The sequence below is a fragment of the Pleurodeles waltl genome, chromosome 7, assembly GCF_031143425.1.
Source record: "Pleurodeles waltl isolate 20211129_DDA chromosome 7, aPleWal1.hap1.20221129, whole genome shotgun sequence".
Lineage (NCBI taxonomy): Eukaryota > Metazoa > Chordata > Amphibia > Caudata > Salamandridae > Pleurodeles > Pleurodeles waltl.
This window is the reverse complement of record NC_090446.1, coordinates 789,734,879-789,754,438: the sequence shown is the minus strand read 5'-3', so window position 1 is coordinate 789,754,438 and position 19,560 is coordinate 789,734,879. Positions and strand designations below refer to the sequence as shown.

At 45.7% G+C, this 19,560-nt stretch overlaps 1 protein-coding gene across 1 annotated transcript in view; it reads left to right on the top strand.

Moving 5' to 3' along the window:
• ETF1 (eukaryotic translation termination factor 1) overlaps positions 1–19,560 on the top strand; it is a 255,204-nt gene that overhangs the window by 34,889 nt on the left and 200,755 nt on the right. Inside the window, exons 4-5 of the mRNA XM_069199325.1 lie at positions 12,523–12,662; positions 14,743–14,881. Coding sequence (XP_069055426.1) covers positions 12,523–12,662; positions 14,743–14,881 — 279 coding nt within the window. The remainder of the gene's footprint in view (positions 1–12,522; positions 12,663–14,742; positions 14,882–19,560) is intronic.

Genomic DNA, 19,560 nt, shown 5'->3' with positions numbered 1-19,560 from the left:
GCTCTTACTTCGGCTAAGAGAGTAAGTGACATAAAGGCCTTCACCATCAAAGAGCCTTTTCTTCAATTCACCACTACTGGCGTAATTCTTAGGGCGAATCATAAGTATATTCCGAAAGTGCCCTCAAGTTTCCATTTGAATGATCCGGTCATCTTGAAAACCTTTTTTCCTAATCCGCAGACGGTAGCAGAAAAGGCGTTGCATTTGTTGGATATTGGGTGTTTGACGTTTTACCTTCAGAAAACAGGGAACATGCGCAAATCAGACCAGTTATTTGTGGCCTTTGGAGACGCGAAGAAGGGCCTTCCAGTATCCAAACAGACTGGCCAGGTGGATTGGCCTGGCGATCCAATTCTGTCATACTCAGGCTGCATTGGCAGCACTCTTCGTAGGAGTACCCCTGCAGCATATTTGTAGAGTGGCCACATGGTCCAGCTAACATACTTTCACAAGGCACTACTGTCTTGAAGAGACTAATAACATGGACACAGCGGTGGGGCAAGCAGTGCTGAGGCATTTATTTTGTTATGGTGAGCCTCTCTGGTCATCCCACCTCCACAAACCAGGTATGTGAACTACGTTTCCTTAATCTGGTCAAGGTTAACTTTCCTACTTTTAATGATTATTGTAGTTATTGGTATCATAGCTAGCTTGATACTTGTGATGCTGATGTTTATGGTTATTGTGCCTGATTGTTATCTTACTGTAAACACTACTCCTAGGTATTATTAAACAGCAATATAGCAGAGTTACGGTGGTGGTGGTGGTGGTGGTGGTGGTGGTGTGGTGGTGGTGGTGGTGTGGTGGTGTGGTGGTGTGGTGGTGTGGTGGTGTGGTGTGGTTGGTGGTGTGGTGGTGTGGTGTGGTTGGTGGTGGTGGGGGTGGTGGTGGGGGTGGTGTGGTGGTGGTGTGGTGGTGGGGGTGGTGTGGTGGTGGTGTGGTGTGGTGGTGTGGTTGTTGGTGTTGTTCTACAGCTAGTACCTAGTTAGCCAATATTACTGCTTCCTACTCTAATTCAAGCATGTGATTCTATGAAAGATCCAATACTGGAGAAGAAAATTAGTTACCTGTAACTGGTTTCCAGTATTGGTATCTTTCCTAGATTCACATGAGTCCCACCCTCCTCCCCTCAGATGCTCCCCTTATGGATGAACTTTCGGCTTCACGCTTGTACTAGAAAATCTGAGTGAAAGAGCCTCCGTTGGGAGTATTCTAGAGGGTGTTGCCGCCTGATTGGCTGTGGCTCAAGTTTGGTCTTTTTCATAAAAGAACGTGGATAGGCTATAAAAGAGCCTATTAAGGCCTAGTGTATAACACTAACTGCTATGTGTATTTGAGGTTACTGTGAGGCTCCCACCTCGACGCTCCCCCCCCCCCCCCCCAACACACACACACAGTTTTGGCAGCAAAGCAGGTGGGAAAATTATTCAGATTAGGGAAAGTGTGCACATTCATGCCAATCCCACCCCTAAAGTGGATGAGCTGAAATGGGCACCACTTTTTAAATTCGTCCATCTTTGTTTAGAAGGAATTGTACCTCTAACCTTAGTGGCCTGCCCACTTCCCAGTGGAAGTGGTCATAGAAAGAGTAAAGCCATTGGCTGCCACCTAGTACTCCCTGTAACTCCTCTAAATTGAGTATTTAGGTGGCACACCTGAACCATAGAACTCTGATTCTGATGACCTAAATGAAGATAACTGTAAGGAAATGCCTCCTTGGCATGGTTATCCCCTGACTTTTTGCCTTTTGCTGATGCCAGTTATGTTTGAAAGTGTGCTGGGACCCTGCTAACCAGACACCAGTGTTCTTTCCCTAAACTGTACCTTTGCTGCCACAATTGGCACAGCCCTGGCACTCAGATAAGTCTCTTGTAACTGGTACCAAGGGCCCTGATGCCAGGGAAAGTCTCTAAGGGCTGCAGCATGGCTTATGCCCCCCTGGGGACCCCTCACTCAGCACATGCACACTGCCTCAGCTTGCGTGTGCTGGTGGGGAGAAAATGACTAAGTCGACATGGCACTCTCCTCAGAGTGCTGTGCCAACCTCGCACTGTCTGTGGCATAGGTAAGTCACCCCTCTAGCAGGCCTTACAGCCCTAAGGCAGGGTGCACTATACCACAGGGGAGGACATATGTGCATGAGCACTATGTCCCTACAGTGTCTAAGCAAAACCTTAGACATTGTAAGTGCAGGGTAGCCATAAGAGTATATGGTCTGGGAGCTGCCACCTGGGGGTCACTCCTGCACTGGAGGTCGGATCCTTCAGGTCCTGGGGGCTGTGGATGCAGTGTCCCTACCAGGCGTCGGGTTCTTAGAAATCATATATTTTTTAATGCAGAATCGTTGAGGGCTGCAGAGAGGCCGGTAGGGTTCGGGCCAAGTCAGTTGATGTATGCAGTCTTCTCTACTGGTGCAACACGTTAGTGTCAAGCTCTTCTTGGGTCGTCAGGACTCTGTAGAATTCTACGGTTCAGGGATGCCACCTAAATATATAATTTAGGAATGTTACAGGGGTGCCAGGTGGTAGCCAATGGGCTGCTCACCTCTAGGGTGACTACACCCTTCTTAAGAGCACTTCCTTTGGGAAGTGGGCATAGCCCTAACCCTATTGGCCTAAGTCCTTCCAATCTAGATGGAGGAATTTAAAAAGTAGTGTCCACTTCAACTCGTCCTCCTTAGGGATGTGACTGGCATGAAGTGGGCACTCCTAATTTAAACACTTTCCTGCTGCCAAAGTTGGGGGTCAGAAACTGGGGGTTGGACCTCTCTACCATTTGGAGAGGCCTGGGTCTCATTTCAACATTGAAGCTCCCTGCCTTCAAATGTCCATACTGCTTGAATGTGGTGTTATCACCTCTACCCAGAGCAGGCCCTTGTTCTTAGCCCTTAAGAGCGTTGGCTCACCTTAAGGGACCAGAACACTCTCTAGCGGGCTGCTCTGGTTTGCACCAGTCAGTGACAATGCTAGGGGTTGGTAGATTTTCTGGGCATCTCTAAGGGTGCCTTCTGTGTGAATGTATTAATAATCAATCACTGGATTCAATGAGGGTTTATTAAAACAAAATGCTTGATACCATACATCTTTATCATGTAGCTGGGGAACTCGTAATGACCAGCGTCCAGTACGTGTACTTAAAATGGCTTCACTGATCACTTACTTTGTCTGAGAATCCTCCGACATAACAGGGGCATGCATCAGTGCCAACAAATGTAATATAATGCACTCTGGCTTATGGCTGTAAGGCCTGCCAGAGGGGTGACTTGCATATATTGCATGCAGTGGCAGGGGACACGACACACAGGCTGTGAGCTATGTCATGTTTTCATTTTGTCTATGCGCCGAAACAGGCAGTCTGCAGTGGTAGCACTGTGTGCAGTTGGTGAAAGGGTTCTTAGGGGTGGCACAGTCTGTGCTGCAGCCCTCAGGGCCCTTGGCTAGTGCCCCAAGCCCTGGGTATCAAATGTATAATTTGCTTGAGACTTACAGTGGCAATTAAAGGGTTTGCCAGTTGGAAAAACGAGTATGCAGTTTGGGGAGAAAGATCTGGCACTGGGGACCTGCTAACATGTACCCAATGCACTTTCAGATGAAATTCCACCAGAAACCAGGCAAAAAGTGGGTGGGAGGGACCAAGTCCTGACACTGCTTTACTCACCTGTGTCAAACGAGTCCCTTTCCTATAGTTCTGAATTATCTGATGGAATCATTGGCCACCTCTTTTGAGTCATCTTAGCTTTCTGTTTTCCCTCACATAGCCGAGCAGAAAACTCTGGAACTTCAATAAGCCTGAAGGGGTCCTCAGAGGTCCATGCCCTCCCAAAGTTTTTCAGCTTGCGCCGGATTATATTGCTAAAACTCTTTAGGGTGTACTTAATATACCCTAGATTCAGTTATTTCCCTTGGCTCTGGAAGGAAGCCACTCTAATTCCACAAAAAAAGCCTAATATTGCCCCTAGGATATGAGGGACTTTTGGCCTATCTCGCTTCTCAAGCTTATTGATACCTGTGACATCCTTTATCTCCCGCAGAACGGGTTCAGAAGCATCCATAGTCCTGCAGCAGCATGTGTGGACGCTACTGAGAGCACTGGGTGCCAGGTTTAGAAGTTTGTGCAGTTTTCGTGCACTTTCTTAAACTAACGACACAGATAAGTGTCCTTCTCTGGTGACCTGCCCTTAGTTACCATGAGGTTTAATCTCTGCATGACCAGAATAAACATTTGGGAGGAATAACATTTTAAACAAGGTTTTGGTAGTTGGTGGAAAAGAGTCCGTCTGGTTCAGCAGCTGGTGGCCAGAGAAATGCAGCCCTGTACCTGCTCCTGTTGAAACTGCTGAAAATCTTAGGGGAGATTTTTGATACCGTTTTGAATTTCACGTCACAGGTCAATTGTCCCTCAAATACCTGCTTCCACATAATCAGGACTCCTAGAAGATCTTCCCTTTTATTCCAGTTGAACTGCGCCATGTGGTGGTCATTGCTTTAGTTTCATCTAGACTTGACTACTGCAGTGCCCTTTACTTGAATATTAAGGCCTCCTCATTGAACAAGCTACAAATGGTTTCTTATTCCAAATATCCCTGAGCGAGTGTCTGTTAGTGAGTGTATGAAGGCGCTGCACTGGCTCCCTGTTAGGAAGCGCATCTTCTTTAAGGCTATTTATCTAGTCTTCTAGCCCTTCATCGCAAAGGAGTCTTCACACCTCTAAGCCTTTTTTAACTGGCAGGTCATTCCGATCGTCTTCTGGAAGGAAAGTTAGATTTCCCAGGTTTTGAAAGACTTGATGGGGTGGCAGGTTTGTTTCTGGGCCTGCTACTAGGCTTTGGAATTTCCTTCCTGCCCACATTACTAACCTGAACTTTTTCTTTTAGTTTAAAAAAATCTTTGAAAACCTGGCTCATCCTAATTTCTTTAGGTCTGTTGTGGTTTGAGCTCTGTTTTTTGGCATAGCATTTAGATACCTTCGGGTGTATTTCACGCTATAAATTTATATTTCACTTCAGTCATTTAATTTCAATTACGTTAGTGAAGTTGTACATGCATGATGGGCTGAAATGATTGGGTGGAACCGGAGTCTCTCTAGGATATCACATAAAAAGGATACTGAACCATGCCTATATTTTGGTTCAGATTAGTTTCTCAACTTGTGTTATGAAAACTGAGGCAGTTGAGAATACAGAATGATTGTGTGAAAGGTTTTGGCACATTATATAATTAGTACCATGGTCTTCCTTTTGCCTGAACATTTTCAAAATGTTACGCCTTCTGAAGTTGTGCTTTGGCCGTACATTTTTTGTTTTTTTGTTTTTTGTTATTTATATAGTACAGAAAAAAATGACATTAGCACTCTGCAGATGTTAACGTTCTTACCTCATGCTAGTGCCACATATACAGAAATCTGATAGACCTCTAACTGCAAGTTCCACATCTTGTGAATTTTCCCAGGCACCAAACTGGGTATGGAAGCATTATAGCAATGTCCTTGTGTTAGTAGGTGGCTCTGTCCTGCCTGTTATGTGACTCCAGGGCCCCTATATAGGTGCCACGTCCACGTGCTGACATCGAATCCTTTCTGTGCCTTCTCCATAGATCATGAGCTAGCTGTCTGACAGATTTTTTTCCATAGCCAGTGTGCAAACATAGGCCCCTAAGTGAGAGGTTTCAAGCTGTGTTGTGACTCTTACCAACAGATGTTGGTGATGGGCACTGTAGGAAGCTGGCTCTGTATATACTATATCAAAATGAGATTTAGTGTGCACAGTCCAGGTGTTCCCCAGAGGCTTATCAGGGGCTAAATTAGCTAATACCAATGCTCTTTTTGCGGTAGTGTGGTTGAGCGGTTAGGCTTATCAGAGGGTAGTGAAAATCATTTGTTGTACACACAGGCAATAAATGTAGCGCACACACTCCATGGCTAACTCCAGGCCAATTGTTTTTTTTATATAGCAAAAATATATTTTGTTACTTTATTTCTAGAACCACAAGATTCAGTTTGCAGGTAAGTACATGTGCAGGTAAGTACATTTGCAAGTAAGTATCCAACATATGTATCAATACCACTTAGTTTCAATTTGCAAGTTACACGGTTTTCAAATAAATAGCCAATATCTGTTTTAAAAGTTGACTGTGCAATTTTCAGAAACTGTCCTGAGGGGAAGAAAAGTTAGCACAGTTTCAAGGTAAGTACAAGACTTAAAGTTCCAGCTCCGGGTGTCAGGATGTCCACAGGTTGGGGTTCAAGTTAACCTCAAACACCTGCTGCCAGCAATACAAGGTTGCAAAGGTCAAAGGTGAGGTTGATTTAACATGGGCTCCTATGGAGACTTGGGGCACTCTGATTCAGGCCCCCAGTGCTTCACTAGCTGGAGTGCCCAGGGACATTGTAACTGGAGGCCTGAGCCTTTGAGGCTCACTGCCAAGTGTTAGTTCCTCAAGGGTGGGGTTGCGGGGGTGTGATGCACCGCCACCCAGTGCAGGCTTTGTTTCTGGCCTTGGAAAGCATAAAGGCTCTCACCTCATGGGATCAGAAACTTGTCTGTTAGTAGCAGGCTGGCACAGTCTGGTCAGTCATGCACTAATGGATTGGGTAAAATACAGGGGGCATCTCTTAGATGCCCTCTGTGTGCATTTTTTAATAAATCCAACACTGGCATCAGTGTGGGTTTATTGTGCTGAGAAGTTTGATACCAAACTTACTAGATTTCAGTGAAGCCATTATGGAGCTGTGGAGTTTGTAATGACAAACTCCCAGCCCATCTACTCAGAAATTGCAAGTGCAGAGTAGCCATACTGAGAATGGACTTAGACCCTGAAGGGGCAAATTGCTCATGCAACTATGCCCTCACCTATGGGATAGTGCACTCTGCCTTAGAACTGTAAGGCCTGCTAGAGGGGTGACTTACCTATGTCTCAGGTAGTGGTTTGTGGACATGGCACTCAGGGGGATACCATGTTGACTTCACCATTTTCTCCCCACCAGCGCACACAAGATGCATTGGCAGTGTGCATGTGTTTGGTGAGGGGTTCCTTGGGTGGCACAATATATGCTGCAGCCCTTGGGGACCCTCCCTGGTCACAGGGCCCTTGGTACCACTGGTGCCTTTTACAAGGGACTTAGCTGTGGGCCAAGGGTGTGCCAATTTTGAAATCCCAACACGCTTAGTCAAGTTGGCATCAGATTTCAGGCAAAGTGTGTGTGTGTGTGTGTGGGGGGGGGAGTACTGCAAACAAGGGGCCAGTTTCCTACAGAAACTCACATCTTCTGCTTCTGGTGCCTTGGCACTTCAGACCACACAGTTGTGTTCTTGTTGAGCAAAATTAACTTAACAGTGACTCAATCGTAAGGTCTAGCTCGCTGGCCTCCGCAGGACAGTCTGTTCCAGTTGAGGGGCTAACTCACTCCAGGGTCTGTTGGGTCAGCTCCATTATCAAGATCCAGGAGCTCAGGTAGGTATTGTAAATCACACAAGAAGCATAAAATGTCTAAGCATCGGTTGCCGACGTCCTGCCACTCACACTGTTTGGCAATGTGGACACTACAACAGACAAAAATGCTATGTTTGACCGAGGCCTAGCTATTGATTTTGGTACCCCACCAAAAATAACTCCTGTCTGCAATGATTTGAGGTAGCAGCCTATTAAAGGCCCATCATTAAATCTGTCTGTGGCGTGGACTGCACCTCTGCACTGTCTTCAGTGAGTCAGGAGCAACCCTTCACAGGATCAAGATGATCCCAGAGCCATTGTGTCAGCACAGACTTCTGATTCAGATCAGATAGTGTAATCTGATTTGGAAGCTCAACAGTACCCTGAACATCATAACAGTTTCTCTGAGCCAGAACAACAGTGCTATGGGTATGATGACATGATGATCTTTACGAAGAGGCTTAGATTGTAGAAGACCTTTCAGATGACCCACTGCATTGACATGTTTCCTGATCGCTTTGGCCACTGAAGAATATCCCTTCTTTGCAACTGTCATCAGGAGGGCAGCAGAACTGCTTGAACAACACTGCTTGTGCAGAAGGTCAAAACAAATGTTTTGACAGAGGTCCTCGACCCTGAAGCTCCACCCAGGAACCTCTTCTGTCATTTAACCAGGCTGTCACAGATTGTTGGGCACCTAGTTGAAACAAGGATCTTGCCTCTGCCCTAGTAAACAGACGGGTGGCATAGGTCTGCCCCAGGGGCATACATTTCTCAGTCCAGCGCCCTACCTCAGAGTCTAGTAGTTCAGGCATCATCCAGACACTTTGACCTGAACCCATTATCTACCACTCTACCACTCTACCTGATACTAAATATAAATAAATGGAAAATTTTGTGAATATGACCTTTCCAGTGCCAGCCTTGTTTTGTGATATGTTGATACCTTGTGAGTAGGTACACCCGGTGGGATAGTGTGACCAACGTCTTGCCAGCTGTCCTGGAGGATGTCACACAAGCACTCCTACATCTAATACTTGATGGCCAAAATGCTGCTAAGTACATCATCCATTCTGACCTGGACATGACCTTACTTAGGTAAGGCTACTGGGACCAGGGTGCTTCTTAGGCATCATGCTTTGGTTCGCTATATGCGCTTTTAGTCAGACGTCCAATAATCCCTTACAGACCTACTGTTCGATGACTCAAACTTCACAAAGTGAAGGCTTAACTCTGTCCTTAAAATGTATAGAAAGCAAACCTACAGCTTGCTCTATGGGCCAAGCACTACTTGTTCAGCAGTTCCTCCAACAAAAATGCCCCTTTTGAGGCTCTGATAGAGCATACCTGCAAATTTAACGTCAATACAGGCCTCGGCAGCAACATGACTCCTAGCTGTTTTAATTTAAGGGTGTGGTTGGGAAGGGTAGTGCACAGAATGCACCACCTTATGGACACTGCACTACTCCTTCTGCAGCCGCTGCTAAACTGCTTGAAGTTGTCCTTGGTGGTACACAGTCTCCTGGTAGGTTGTCACTTTTCACTTCCCTAGATGACAGGGCATCGCAACAGACCAATGAGTGCCCCAGATTGTCAAACCTAGTGAATCCTTGCCATTCCTGTCCTGTTCCCCCAGACATACTACTCTCACCAATTCCCAGAGGACAGCTTGTCCATATTCTGTGGAAAAGCTCAGGCTCTCTTGGCTTTGGGAGTAATAAAGTGGGTATGGTTGTTACTCCTGTTAGTTTCTGGGCTGAAAAAGGTTGGGTGATGTATATTTTTATTTTCCCCATTCTAGATCTTTGCCCTCTGAATTTATTCATCAGGAAGGACCAATTCAAAATGCTCACTCTGCCAAAGTCCTGTCTGCCCTAGATCAAGGCGACTGAACGGTAGCACTGGACTTAGAGAATGCATTCTTCCACATTCCCGTACTATGATCCCACACGGATAACCTGCAGTTTCAGGTACACAGCAAGCACGTTCTGTTTTCTGTGCTCTCCTGTGACCTTACCAGCATATCTCAGGTTTACAAGAGTAATGGTGGTGGTCACAGCTCATCTGTTTTCCAATACCTCAACGGCGGACTAAGCAAGGTGGATGCACCCTTGTAGTAAGCCATCCCTAGACAATGGCTAACCTGTTGACATTGTTTGGTTTCTCCATTAAAGTGCCCAAATCACTCCTTCACAAAGGCTTCCTTTTATCGGGCCTTCTTGGTCACAGCTCTTCTCCAAGCCTTATCTCCTCCTCAACGAGTCCAGGACATTCTGCTTATGATCCTGATGTTTCAACTGTTGACCTGGGTCTCGGTGACAGTGGTTTCTGAGCTTTTTGGCTTCCTGCATCCTGTTTGTGGATCCCACCAAGTGGCACATGCGGGCTCTGCAGTGGGATCTGAAGTTTCAGGAGGATCAACACCAAGGTAACCTCGCAGACTCCATTTGGAAGTCAAAGGAAACTGCAAAAGACCTGCCATGGTGGCTACTCTGCTGCAGTTGGACAGGCAGCAACCTCTGGGTTCGGTAGGGGACAGAATCTCCCTACCTAACCCAGAGGTAATGGTTGTGAATGATGCCTTGCTGCTGGGTTGGGGGAATCATCTGGGGGTAAAGGAGATCAGAGGACTCTGGTTTTTCTAGAGGCTCCTGCCACATCAACTTACTTGAGTTGAGAATGATTCACTTGGCACTGAAAAGCGTTCTAACCAACCATAACGGAGGATTAGGCGCAGATACTCACAGACAACTAGACTGCCATGTGGTATCACAGCACGCAGGTTGGGTGGAGTACTGGGTGATGTGCTAGAAGAATTTGTACCTCTGGAAGTGGCTGAACGCTTAGGCCATCTCCCTGACTGTCCAGAGCCCAGCAGGCTCTTTAAACGCCAGGGCAGACGAGCTCAGCTTACAAATGGTGACTGCACTCAGAAGTTGCACAGGACATGTTCAAACATTAGGCATAGCTTTGACTCGATCTGTTCACCACCAGAGAGAATGTACAGTGTCACAGCGTTTGCACTTTGGCGCTCCCAAGGCAGTTCTCCTTCAGAGATGCCTTTGGCCAGAATTAGGGTTTGGGTCTCTAGTGCGCCTTTTCACCCTTCCCTGTCCTGCATAGAGTACTGAAGATGATTAAAGAAGACAAGGCAAGGTCTTTAGTGTCCCTGGGCTGGCCAAGTGGTGTGGTACCCAGAACCTCTGGCTGCGGGCATATGTCCTCTAATCTGGCTACACCTTCAGGAGAACCTCCTATTGCAGCAGCAAGGCTAAGTCTTACAGCCGAGTCTGCACAATCTACACCTTCAGATTAAACAGTGACAGCTTTCAGTCTTCCTCCCTAAGATGGTGTCATCTCAGCAGCCAGGCACCCATCAACCAAATCGATTTTTGCAGAATCTCAAACACGTTTGGTGCTCTTCCCATAACCTATAAACCCCGAGTGTTAAGGTATTTGTTGATCGTTTCTGTTTATCATTGACCCAGCAAAGCCTTCCTGGGCCAATAGTTAAACATCATCTCTTGGCCATTTCACCCTTTTAAATTATTACCTGACGAGCTATCCCTTTTCAAGTCACCTGTTATACATTTTTTGAATGGGGCCCGTGAATAGCTTCCTGCTAACTCCATTATTCATGCTGGAGTGGGGCTTAATATGGTAGTTGCCTACTAGATGTGGACTTCCTTCGAGCCAATGCAGGTCTGTTTGCTTACTACTCTTTTGATCAAGACCGCATTCCTCGTTGCCATATCCTCGACCAGACAAGTGAGTGGATAATAGGCATTGTCAGTGGGTAACCACCCTATACATCTTTCTTCCCAAACAATTTTTCCCTCCTGACGAGACATTCCTGCCCAAGGTAGTTGGATCCTTCCACATAGAATAATCTATCACCTTGCCAGCTTTCTGGGCACCTACTCACCCCTCCAAGAAAACTGAACATCATCTTCGCCTTGGCCCTAAATGGGCACTTAGCTTATATCTGGACCAAACTTGAGACTACTGTCAGGATGAGCAACTTTACATCGCTTTGTCTGAAGCTAAGAAAGGCAAAGTGGTGCAAAACAGGCCGTCTCAAGATTGATCAGGCTGTGCACCAAGATATGCTATGACTAGCCAAGAAGCAGCCCCCCCCCAGCAGTAGAAAACTTGCATGCTCATTTTACCAGAGCGAAGGCTGGTATATCTGCGCTGGAATGCAGTGTGCCAGTAAGACTTTTGCCAGGCTGTGACATGGGCATCCCTCCACGGGGCATTACTTCCTAGAATGCCGGGTCCTGTGGGATGGGCAATGTCTGATCTGTCCTGCAGGGTTTTCTGTTCCACAGACCCACCACCAGAGGCTTTAAACTGCTTTTATATGTATTCACAAGGTGCAGAATCTGCATCTAGAAGTCTCTATCAGAAGGACGTTACTTAACCTTCGGTTATCCCTTTTTTGGTACAGATTCTAAATAACCACGGATTCCTTACTGACACCCCCAGCCGCGTTTTGGAATGGACTCACCTAGTCCCTTAAAATGACAAATATAAAACATCTGCTTTTCATCGATTTGCATCCAATGGTGCTGACAGTGATCTGAAAGAAACTGACGTCACCACACAGTTGTGTAAATAGGGGCCTTGACATTGCACGCGAGGCGGGGCTGAGCCTCAGGACACCACCTACCGACACATGAGGTAATTGCTGTACAGTGTCATGGTCCAGTCTAGCAATGGGAAATTCAAGGAGTGAGTATTCTGCAGTTAGTCTCTACGAGAAAAGTAGTTTTGGAAAGTAAGTAACTTATCTTCTAGTAAATTTTGGGCCTCTAAATGTTTTTGCAGGCAACTCTTTCAACTCTAAAAGTTGGGTCCAACATAAACATGAAGTGTTTAACTTTTTGTTTATTTTCTTTTTTTGTGTGTGTTTCCTGTTAAAATTGCTGTCTGTTGTAATTGGGTTATTGTGGTTGTTTGACTATCACTAAAATTATATACAGAAAATATGTCTCTGGTACGAGTTCAGCATTGGAAAAAAGTGTTGTCAAATCTATTTTCATTCTTTCACTGAGTCGGGCATAAAACTAACACTGAATTATTTGTTTAATAGTTCCTCCAAATGGACTGGTTGTCTACTGTGGAACAATTGTAACAGAAGAAGGAAAAGAAAAAAAAGTTAATATTGACTTTGAACCTTTCAAACCTATAAATACATCACTATATCTTTGCGATAATAAATTCCATACAGAGGTAAGTGGTGCAGTTTGAAATTCTTAACATATTTTTTTTAAATTTATTTGATGACTAGTGTGGAAGAAACTGAAGAGAGGTCACATGAGTGGTATGCTCCATTGCAGAGCTTGCGTACTGTATTCCGGATATGAGAGTAGGTGGCTGGAGAACATTGTGAGCTCCATTTGATGTCCTGAAGGATGTGGACCTGTGTCACTAGTCAAAAGGCTCTGTTGCAGCCTCATAAAATCCTTTGTTTCACTAGAGGTATATGAATATTAGGGCTGCAATTCAGTTACTGATGGTTTCAGTTTCAAGGACTGTTTGGCTCTATTTATCCTGCTAGCCCTTCTACGAATGAGGTTGTTACATTGGTCTGCTGTGCCAGTAACTTCCGCACCAAAAAGACTCTTGGCAGAACTGATAGGTTCCCCTTTCTCATAGCAAGCCACAATGATGACTCCAGTCAGTCTATGGAACAACTGCTTTGTCCCCTGGCAACCAAGGCAATGATAATGATGGATGCATCTTTAAGAGACTGATCCTTTGACAAAAAAACTCCCAAGTGAACGTTTCCCACAAAATCTTTATTCACTGGACAGATAGCCTCTGCACATTTCTTGATCATTTTTTTCATTTGTAGAAAACACATTGGCCTCATTCATTGTTGGCCTAATGTTGCTTAAGACTGCTGAACTGACCTCAGGCCCACGTTATCTGCTTATTATTTATATACCCACCTCTTGTTAATGCGAAGTCTCTTTTGACACTTTCCTGACACTTAGAAGGACTTCATATTTAATCTGTTGTAAAACCGCAGCAGATGCACAGATCAGTTTTGAATGGACACATGATGGTCTGTTTAAGCAAGGTTTTAATTCAGTAGCCTCTGATGCTGCAATGCTCTTGCCCCAAACATGCATCAACTGCGCATATGTGATATAAAATGTGCATAGCAACTAATTAAATAAAAATCGATCTGCCATTCTTTGGTTTTGGAGTAAAACAGCAGTTTTATGTGGTTTTGTTTCCAAGTTTAAATTGAGACCTGCCCGCAGAAAGTGTCCAATTCATTATCCACTCAAGTATGTTTAGGCCCAGCATATGTAACATTTCATAATGAAAGAAAATGAATGTACTAGGAGCCGATCCACCTGTAGACATTCTCCTTTTATGCTACAGTACTTCTAGGTAGGTAGCTTGTCTTCCCTAAGGTACTGTTTTTGTTTACGGTTGACAACCCTGTGTGTCGGCCTCCATCCACCGAGTCGTTATTTGCGTCTCAGTTTTGACTTCTCGTTTGCCATGTGGATCCTCTTAAGGCAAACATTTGAAAGCTAATCTCCTTTTACCCAATAATCCCATAGCTGTAAAATTAGAATTCACTTTTATATTTCTCAGAGAAGGAATGTCAAAGGTAACCTGTACATTAAACATTTACTCAGACTGGAATTGTTATGAATATTTGTACCTCTTTGTGCCCCTGTCTTAAACCTTGTGTTGGTGCAAAGTATCTGGGAAGACTACAAAGTGCTTTACTGAGAAAGAATAATCATACTGTTTGGGGCAGAGAATGTACGCTTTAGACACATTCAGGAGCCTCTGGCCATAGCAGAAATGTAACTACCAAGAGGTTGAACTAGGCAGATAGATTTGCGGTAATGTTTTTTTTTATTGTTTTTTTTTAATGCACTTTAATTTTGAAAACTTGGGTTAAGAATACAAGGTTCAGCTTTTGTACAGAAATGGGTGTACTGTAGTATATGTGATCTAGTTTTATGTAATATTGGTTATGTGTATGCATGTTCGTCTTGTTTTCATTTTGGGTAGCTGGGAAGAGTGGTGGGGGAGGGGGGGTCTTTGTCTCCATATCATGGATCTGAGATGTGTTCCTTGTCCCTCTGTTTCAGAGCCTTTAGTATAGAAATGTTTACAAAGTTTCACATACTCATTTTAATGGTCATTTATAAAAGCTGATAATTTCACTGAATTGGGGGCATCACTAGAGTACTCTCTGGTTGCACATCATATTTTTGAGAATTTTGTCCATGATGGTAACCAGCAATGGACATTCCTTAATTGTTCTTATTTATTCCAGGCTCTCACAGCGCTTCTATCTGATGATAGCAAGTTTGGCTTTATTGTGATTGATGGAAGTGGTGCACTGTTTGGCACTCTTCAAGGAAACACAAGAGAAGTCCTGCATAAATTTACTGTCGATCTCCCAAAGAAGCATGGTAATATATGTGATATACCAAAAGTTTAAATACATTAACTTACTTTTCTTACCAGAGCTACAAATACCTTTTTGACATGCAACACTCTTCTTTAATACCACCACAGCTTCGGAGAGCGCTACAATGAGCTGCTTCAATTAATTATTCTTGGTGTCCTCTGTGATATGAATAACTAATTATTTCAATTTCCGGGCATAATGACATTTTGGTAAAGTAGCTAGGGATCAGCAGCCCACTGGGTAAATTTTTTTATTTTGTTTAAAAATAAATAAATAAAAATCCACCTGTAAAACGCAAAGCAAAATTTGGCTAGTTTTCAGAAAGTTGCTCGAGCCTAGCCACCTGTATAGTCAGCCAGTACAACTTTGTGGTAGATTGATTGTGAAAGAATTTCCTTGTGGCAAAAGGTGAAATTTAGTGAAGTTCTTAATGAATGGTGATATTCTCTAAATGGACACAGCAGGATTCCAGTTTCATCAAATATTAACACACTTGGTTGTTGTTATGGATTAGCCTGTTGCACCTTACTGCTTCTTCTTACAGACTTAAAATCTTTAGCTAAGCACAGGTATTTAACTCAACTTTTCTGCTAATAATCTCCTCTGACGCCCCGCTGATAGCGTTAAGCACATGACCAAGAACAAAGCATGAAATCTAAAAGCCATAGGTTTGGAGAAGAAATTATGATATTGAAAATCTCATTAAAGGCTTTGGGACAAACTCTTTTACCAACACAAGGCCAAAAGCTCTGATGTCAGCTCTAGCAGAGGGAATCAGATCAACAGTGTCTATTTGCAACTAAAGGGCGAGTTCAGCAACCATCTAACAAGGTAAAACATACAGTTGGTTGTAGCAGTGACCTCCTAATTCTCTCTTATCCACTATTCTTATGCAAGAAAGCATTGGGAGTTGTATTGAAGAATGGCAAGAAAGCTAAACTTACAGCCCTGAAAATTAAATTGAACAAAATCTTGGTTCTAGTGATCTCTGGAAATTCTACCTAATGCAGTCAAGAGCGACTAAAAGCAGAAGTCAAAATCCTCCTATTAACCATAGACTAGGCTAACATTCTGAAAAATAACAAATATGTATTCCTTTTTCTTTCTGTGTGAAATAAAGGATAAATGTCTAGCAAACTGCAGACAAGTGAATAACAGACTATTCACCTGATCTACCCTCAGCTTTGACTCAAACGGTTGTGTACAGGAGATGTTGAAGATGGTTGATTCCACATCCTGACTGAGCAGAAATATTGCTAAGTCCTTACTTTAGGTAATATTAGCTGTGTATTTGACAAAGAAGAGAATCTTCAAATAGTCATGTCGATTTGCTCTTGGACTTTGACACACCCTTCTGCATTGTCTTTACTCCGCACCAACCAGTCTGTTAGCATCAGTCCCTGTTGAGAACATTACCTGTCAAGGAACAATCTTCTAGACAAATAAAGCAAAAGTGCAGACTGGTATAGGTCGGTGAAGTGCTGCAAAGGATTTCTCGTTCTGTAATGTGTCTAATCGAGTCCCTTGTATTACTATAATAATCTAATACTCTTTGTGAATTTTGTGTCTCAACATGCACCTGCTACAGCAGTGTCTGGAGAATCAACAGGGCAGCAGCTAGAAAGATAAACTCATGGTAACGCCACCAGCTCTCCTGTCTTAGCAATGATGGAATGTCTGTATTGGTCTGCACTTACCTGTGTATGACAGGCTAGTGTTGAGTTGCAACACCTCAACTTCAGAGGAGGTCATCGATGCATAGTGTGTATGTTTACCTCCCTGTTAGTGTGGGACTTTGCAACTAGCGACTGTAGGAAGCCAGCTCTCTATATAGTATATCAAAATGAGGTAAACTATGCAGAGTCCAGGAGTTCCTTTACTAGTGGACAGGGGCTAGCTCTAGCAATCCCAAGGTGCTCTGTCGGAGAGGAAACCTAATTCAAACGGGTACACCACAAACCGGTACTCCACAGCAGCTTACAGCACCAATGTTCCAGACTTAATGGATTATAGGGCAGGGTCCTAGGCCACACCAGCAGGTCACCTCAGGTGGCACTGGGGAAGGCAGGTTCACCCAGTGCCAGGTGCCCTTTTGAAGTCCATGGGGCTAGGTCCAGTCAAAAAAGATGCTGCAAGTAAGGAATGGGGGGGGGGGGGGGGGGGGGAAACCAGTCTGGGTGAACCAAGAAGAGGGTTGAGGTTTTACAATTCTCTGGTACGTAGGGACACCTGTTTTCCTTTTTGTACGAAAGCACCCTCTTTTTGGCATGGTTACCCCCATCTTTTGCCTGCGGTCAGTGTGTTTTGACTGTTCACCGGAATCCTGCTAAACAGGACCCCAGTGACTGTGCTCTCCCTCTAGATTTGGTTGTTTAGGACTTTGCATACCCCACAGTTGGCATACTGGTGCCCCCCATATATATCCCAAGTATATGGTACCCAGGGCATTGGGGCACCAGGGGTTCCCCAGGGGCTTCAGCATGTATTGTGCCGCCCCTGGGAGCCCATGCAAAACGTGTCTGCCGGCCTGCCATGGCAGCCTGTGTGAAAATGTGTGCGCACCCTTTCACTGCAGGTCACTACACCTGGTCACTAAGTCACCCCTATGGCAGACCCTCTTAGCCCAGAGGGAAGGGTGCGGGTCCCTATGTGTGACGGCACAAGTGCATGGGCAGAGGTGCCCCTATGAACTCCAGCCCCATCTTCCTGGACTTCATAAGTGCAGGGAAGCTATTTTACCTGTGCACTGGACACAGGTATCCTGTGTCCAGCTACGTAATGGTAACTACGAATCTGAGCATGTTTGATATTAAACATGTCAGAATCATACCCAATACTGTTGCCAGTATTGGTTGTATGATTCCATGCACTCTGGGGGCTCCTTAGAGGACCCCCATCACTGCTCCTACCAGTCTGGGGTTTTCCAGGCAGCCATGTTGCTGCCACCGCAGAGCGGGTTCTGCCCCCCCTGTTGCTTGAGCAGCTCAAGCCAAGAAAGGCAGAACAAGAGATTTCCTTTGGGAGAGGGAGGCAACACCCTCTCCCTTTGGAAATGTGTTACATGGCGTGGGAGGGGTAACCTCCCTAAGCCACAGTTATGCTTTGAGGGGCACATTTGGTGCCCTACTTGCATAAACCAGTTTGCACCAGTCAAGGGACTTCCTGGTCCCTCCTCTGGCGCAAAACTGGACAATGGAAAAGGGAGCGATGATCACTCCCTTGTCCATCACCACACCGGGGGTGGTGCCTAGAGTTCTCTCAGGTGGCCACATGGTTCTGCCATCTTGAATCCAAGGCGGGCAGAGCCCCCTAGGAGCAACTGAGTGGCAGGTCTGGCAGGTGACATCATAGTCCCCTCCTGGTAGGTGGTCACCCTGATAAGAGACCAGTCCCCCCCCCCCCCCCCCCCCCCCCCCCCTTCCTGGGCTATTTATGGTCTCCCTGGGTGGGGTCTTCAGATTGGACATGCAAGATTCCAACGAGACTGCTCAGTCTTATTTACTTCATCTTCTGCCCACTGGGACTGCAACTGGACCCTCCAGGAACAGACAATCTGCAACTCCAGCGACAACTCTGCTTTGCAACATTGTTTCTCTGGCTCCTTCCAGCAACTGCAACACTTCTCTGGCTGTGCATCCTCTGAGGGTGACGAGTCTTCAGCCTCCATGAGAAGAAATCTCCCTTGGAGTGAAGAAGTCACTACCCTGCATCCACAGGCACCAACTGCAACGACTACAAGCTGCATGAATCCTCTCCTCCATAACTGCGTGGATCCTGCATCACATGTGGTGGTCGGGAATGGTCCTCTCTACCAGCTGTCCAACTTGGGAGATGGTAAGCCCTTGCCTCTCTTTGCAGGACAGTACCACTATGCACCGCGACTCTTGCAGCTACCAAGACTTGTTGGCTCTTCCAAGGGATTTTCAGGCTCTGTGTAGCCCTGGCCTCCAGAACTCTTCCCTGCAACGCAGTCTCCTGCCTGCTGCTCCAGTGACGTGGGACTCCTGTCCAGGTGTGCTGAGTGGGCCTCACTGAAACTCCTGTGCCTGCTGCCTGGGGGTTGCCTGCCTCCTCTTCGTGTGACTCTTCCAGCTGCCGAGGGTTACCTATGACTCCCCTCCTTGGGTTGAGTCCCCAGGGCCTTGCTGGTCCTCTTCAGCCTTGCAGAACCTTCTTCACCGACTCTTGCTTTTGCCAAGGATTGTTGGTGGTTTTCCAGCACCATTGTCTGACTACATCAAGACCGCTGACATGGTACATCACTTGCATCGCTCCTGGAACTCCTTGTCTGCTCCTGTGCTGCACTGCTTGCTGACTTCCTCCACTGTCGGCCTGGTGCCCGCCTGGAAAAAGCACTTAGGCTCGTGAAGAACCGACCCCCGGTGCAGCAGTGACCAGCAGGCGGCCCTCGCCATTGCCCAATCGGTGGCTGGCCCAAAAAGCCCCCCTGTGCCCTGCCTGCAAAGTCTGTGCAAACCTTGGGGTCCCTACATTGATTTCCATCACAAACCCAACGCTTTGTTTGCCCACTGCACCCAGCCGCCCCTGTGCTGCTGAGGGTGTACCTTGTGTGCCTACTTGGACCCCTCCCCCTTCCTGTTTGCTTGAAGACGAACAGCAGTAATTTTTATTTTTAGGGCAGGGGAGATGGAAATGATTTGCCCGGAATCGCAGGATTTT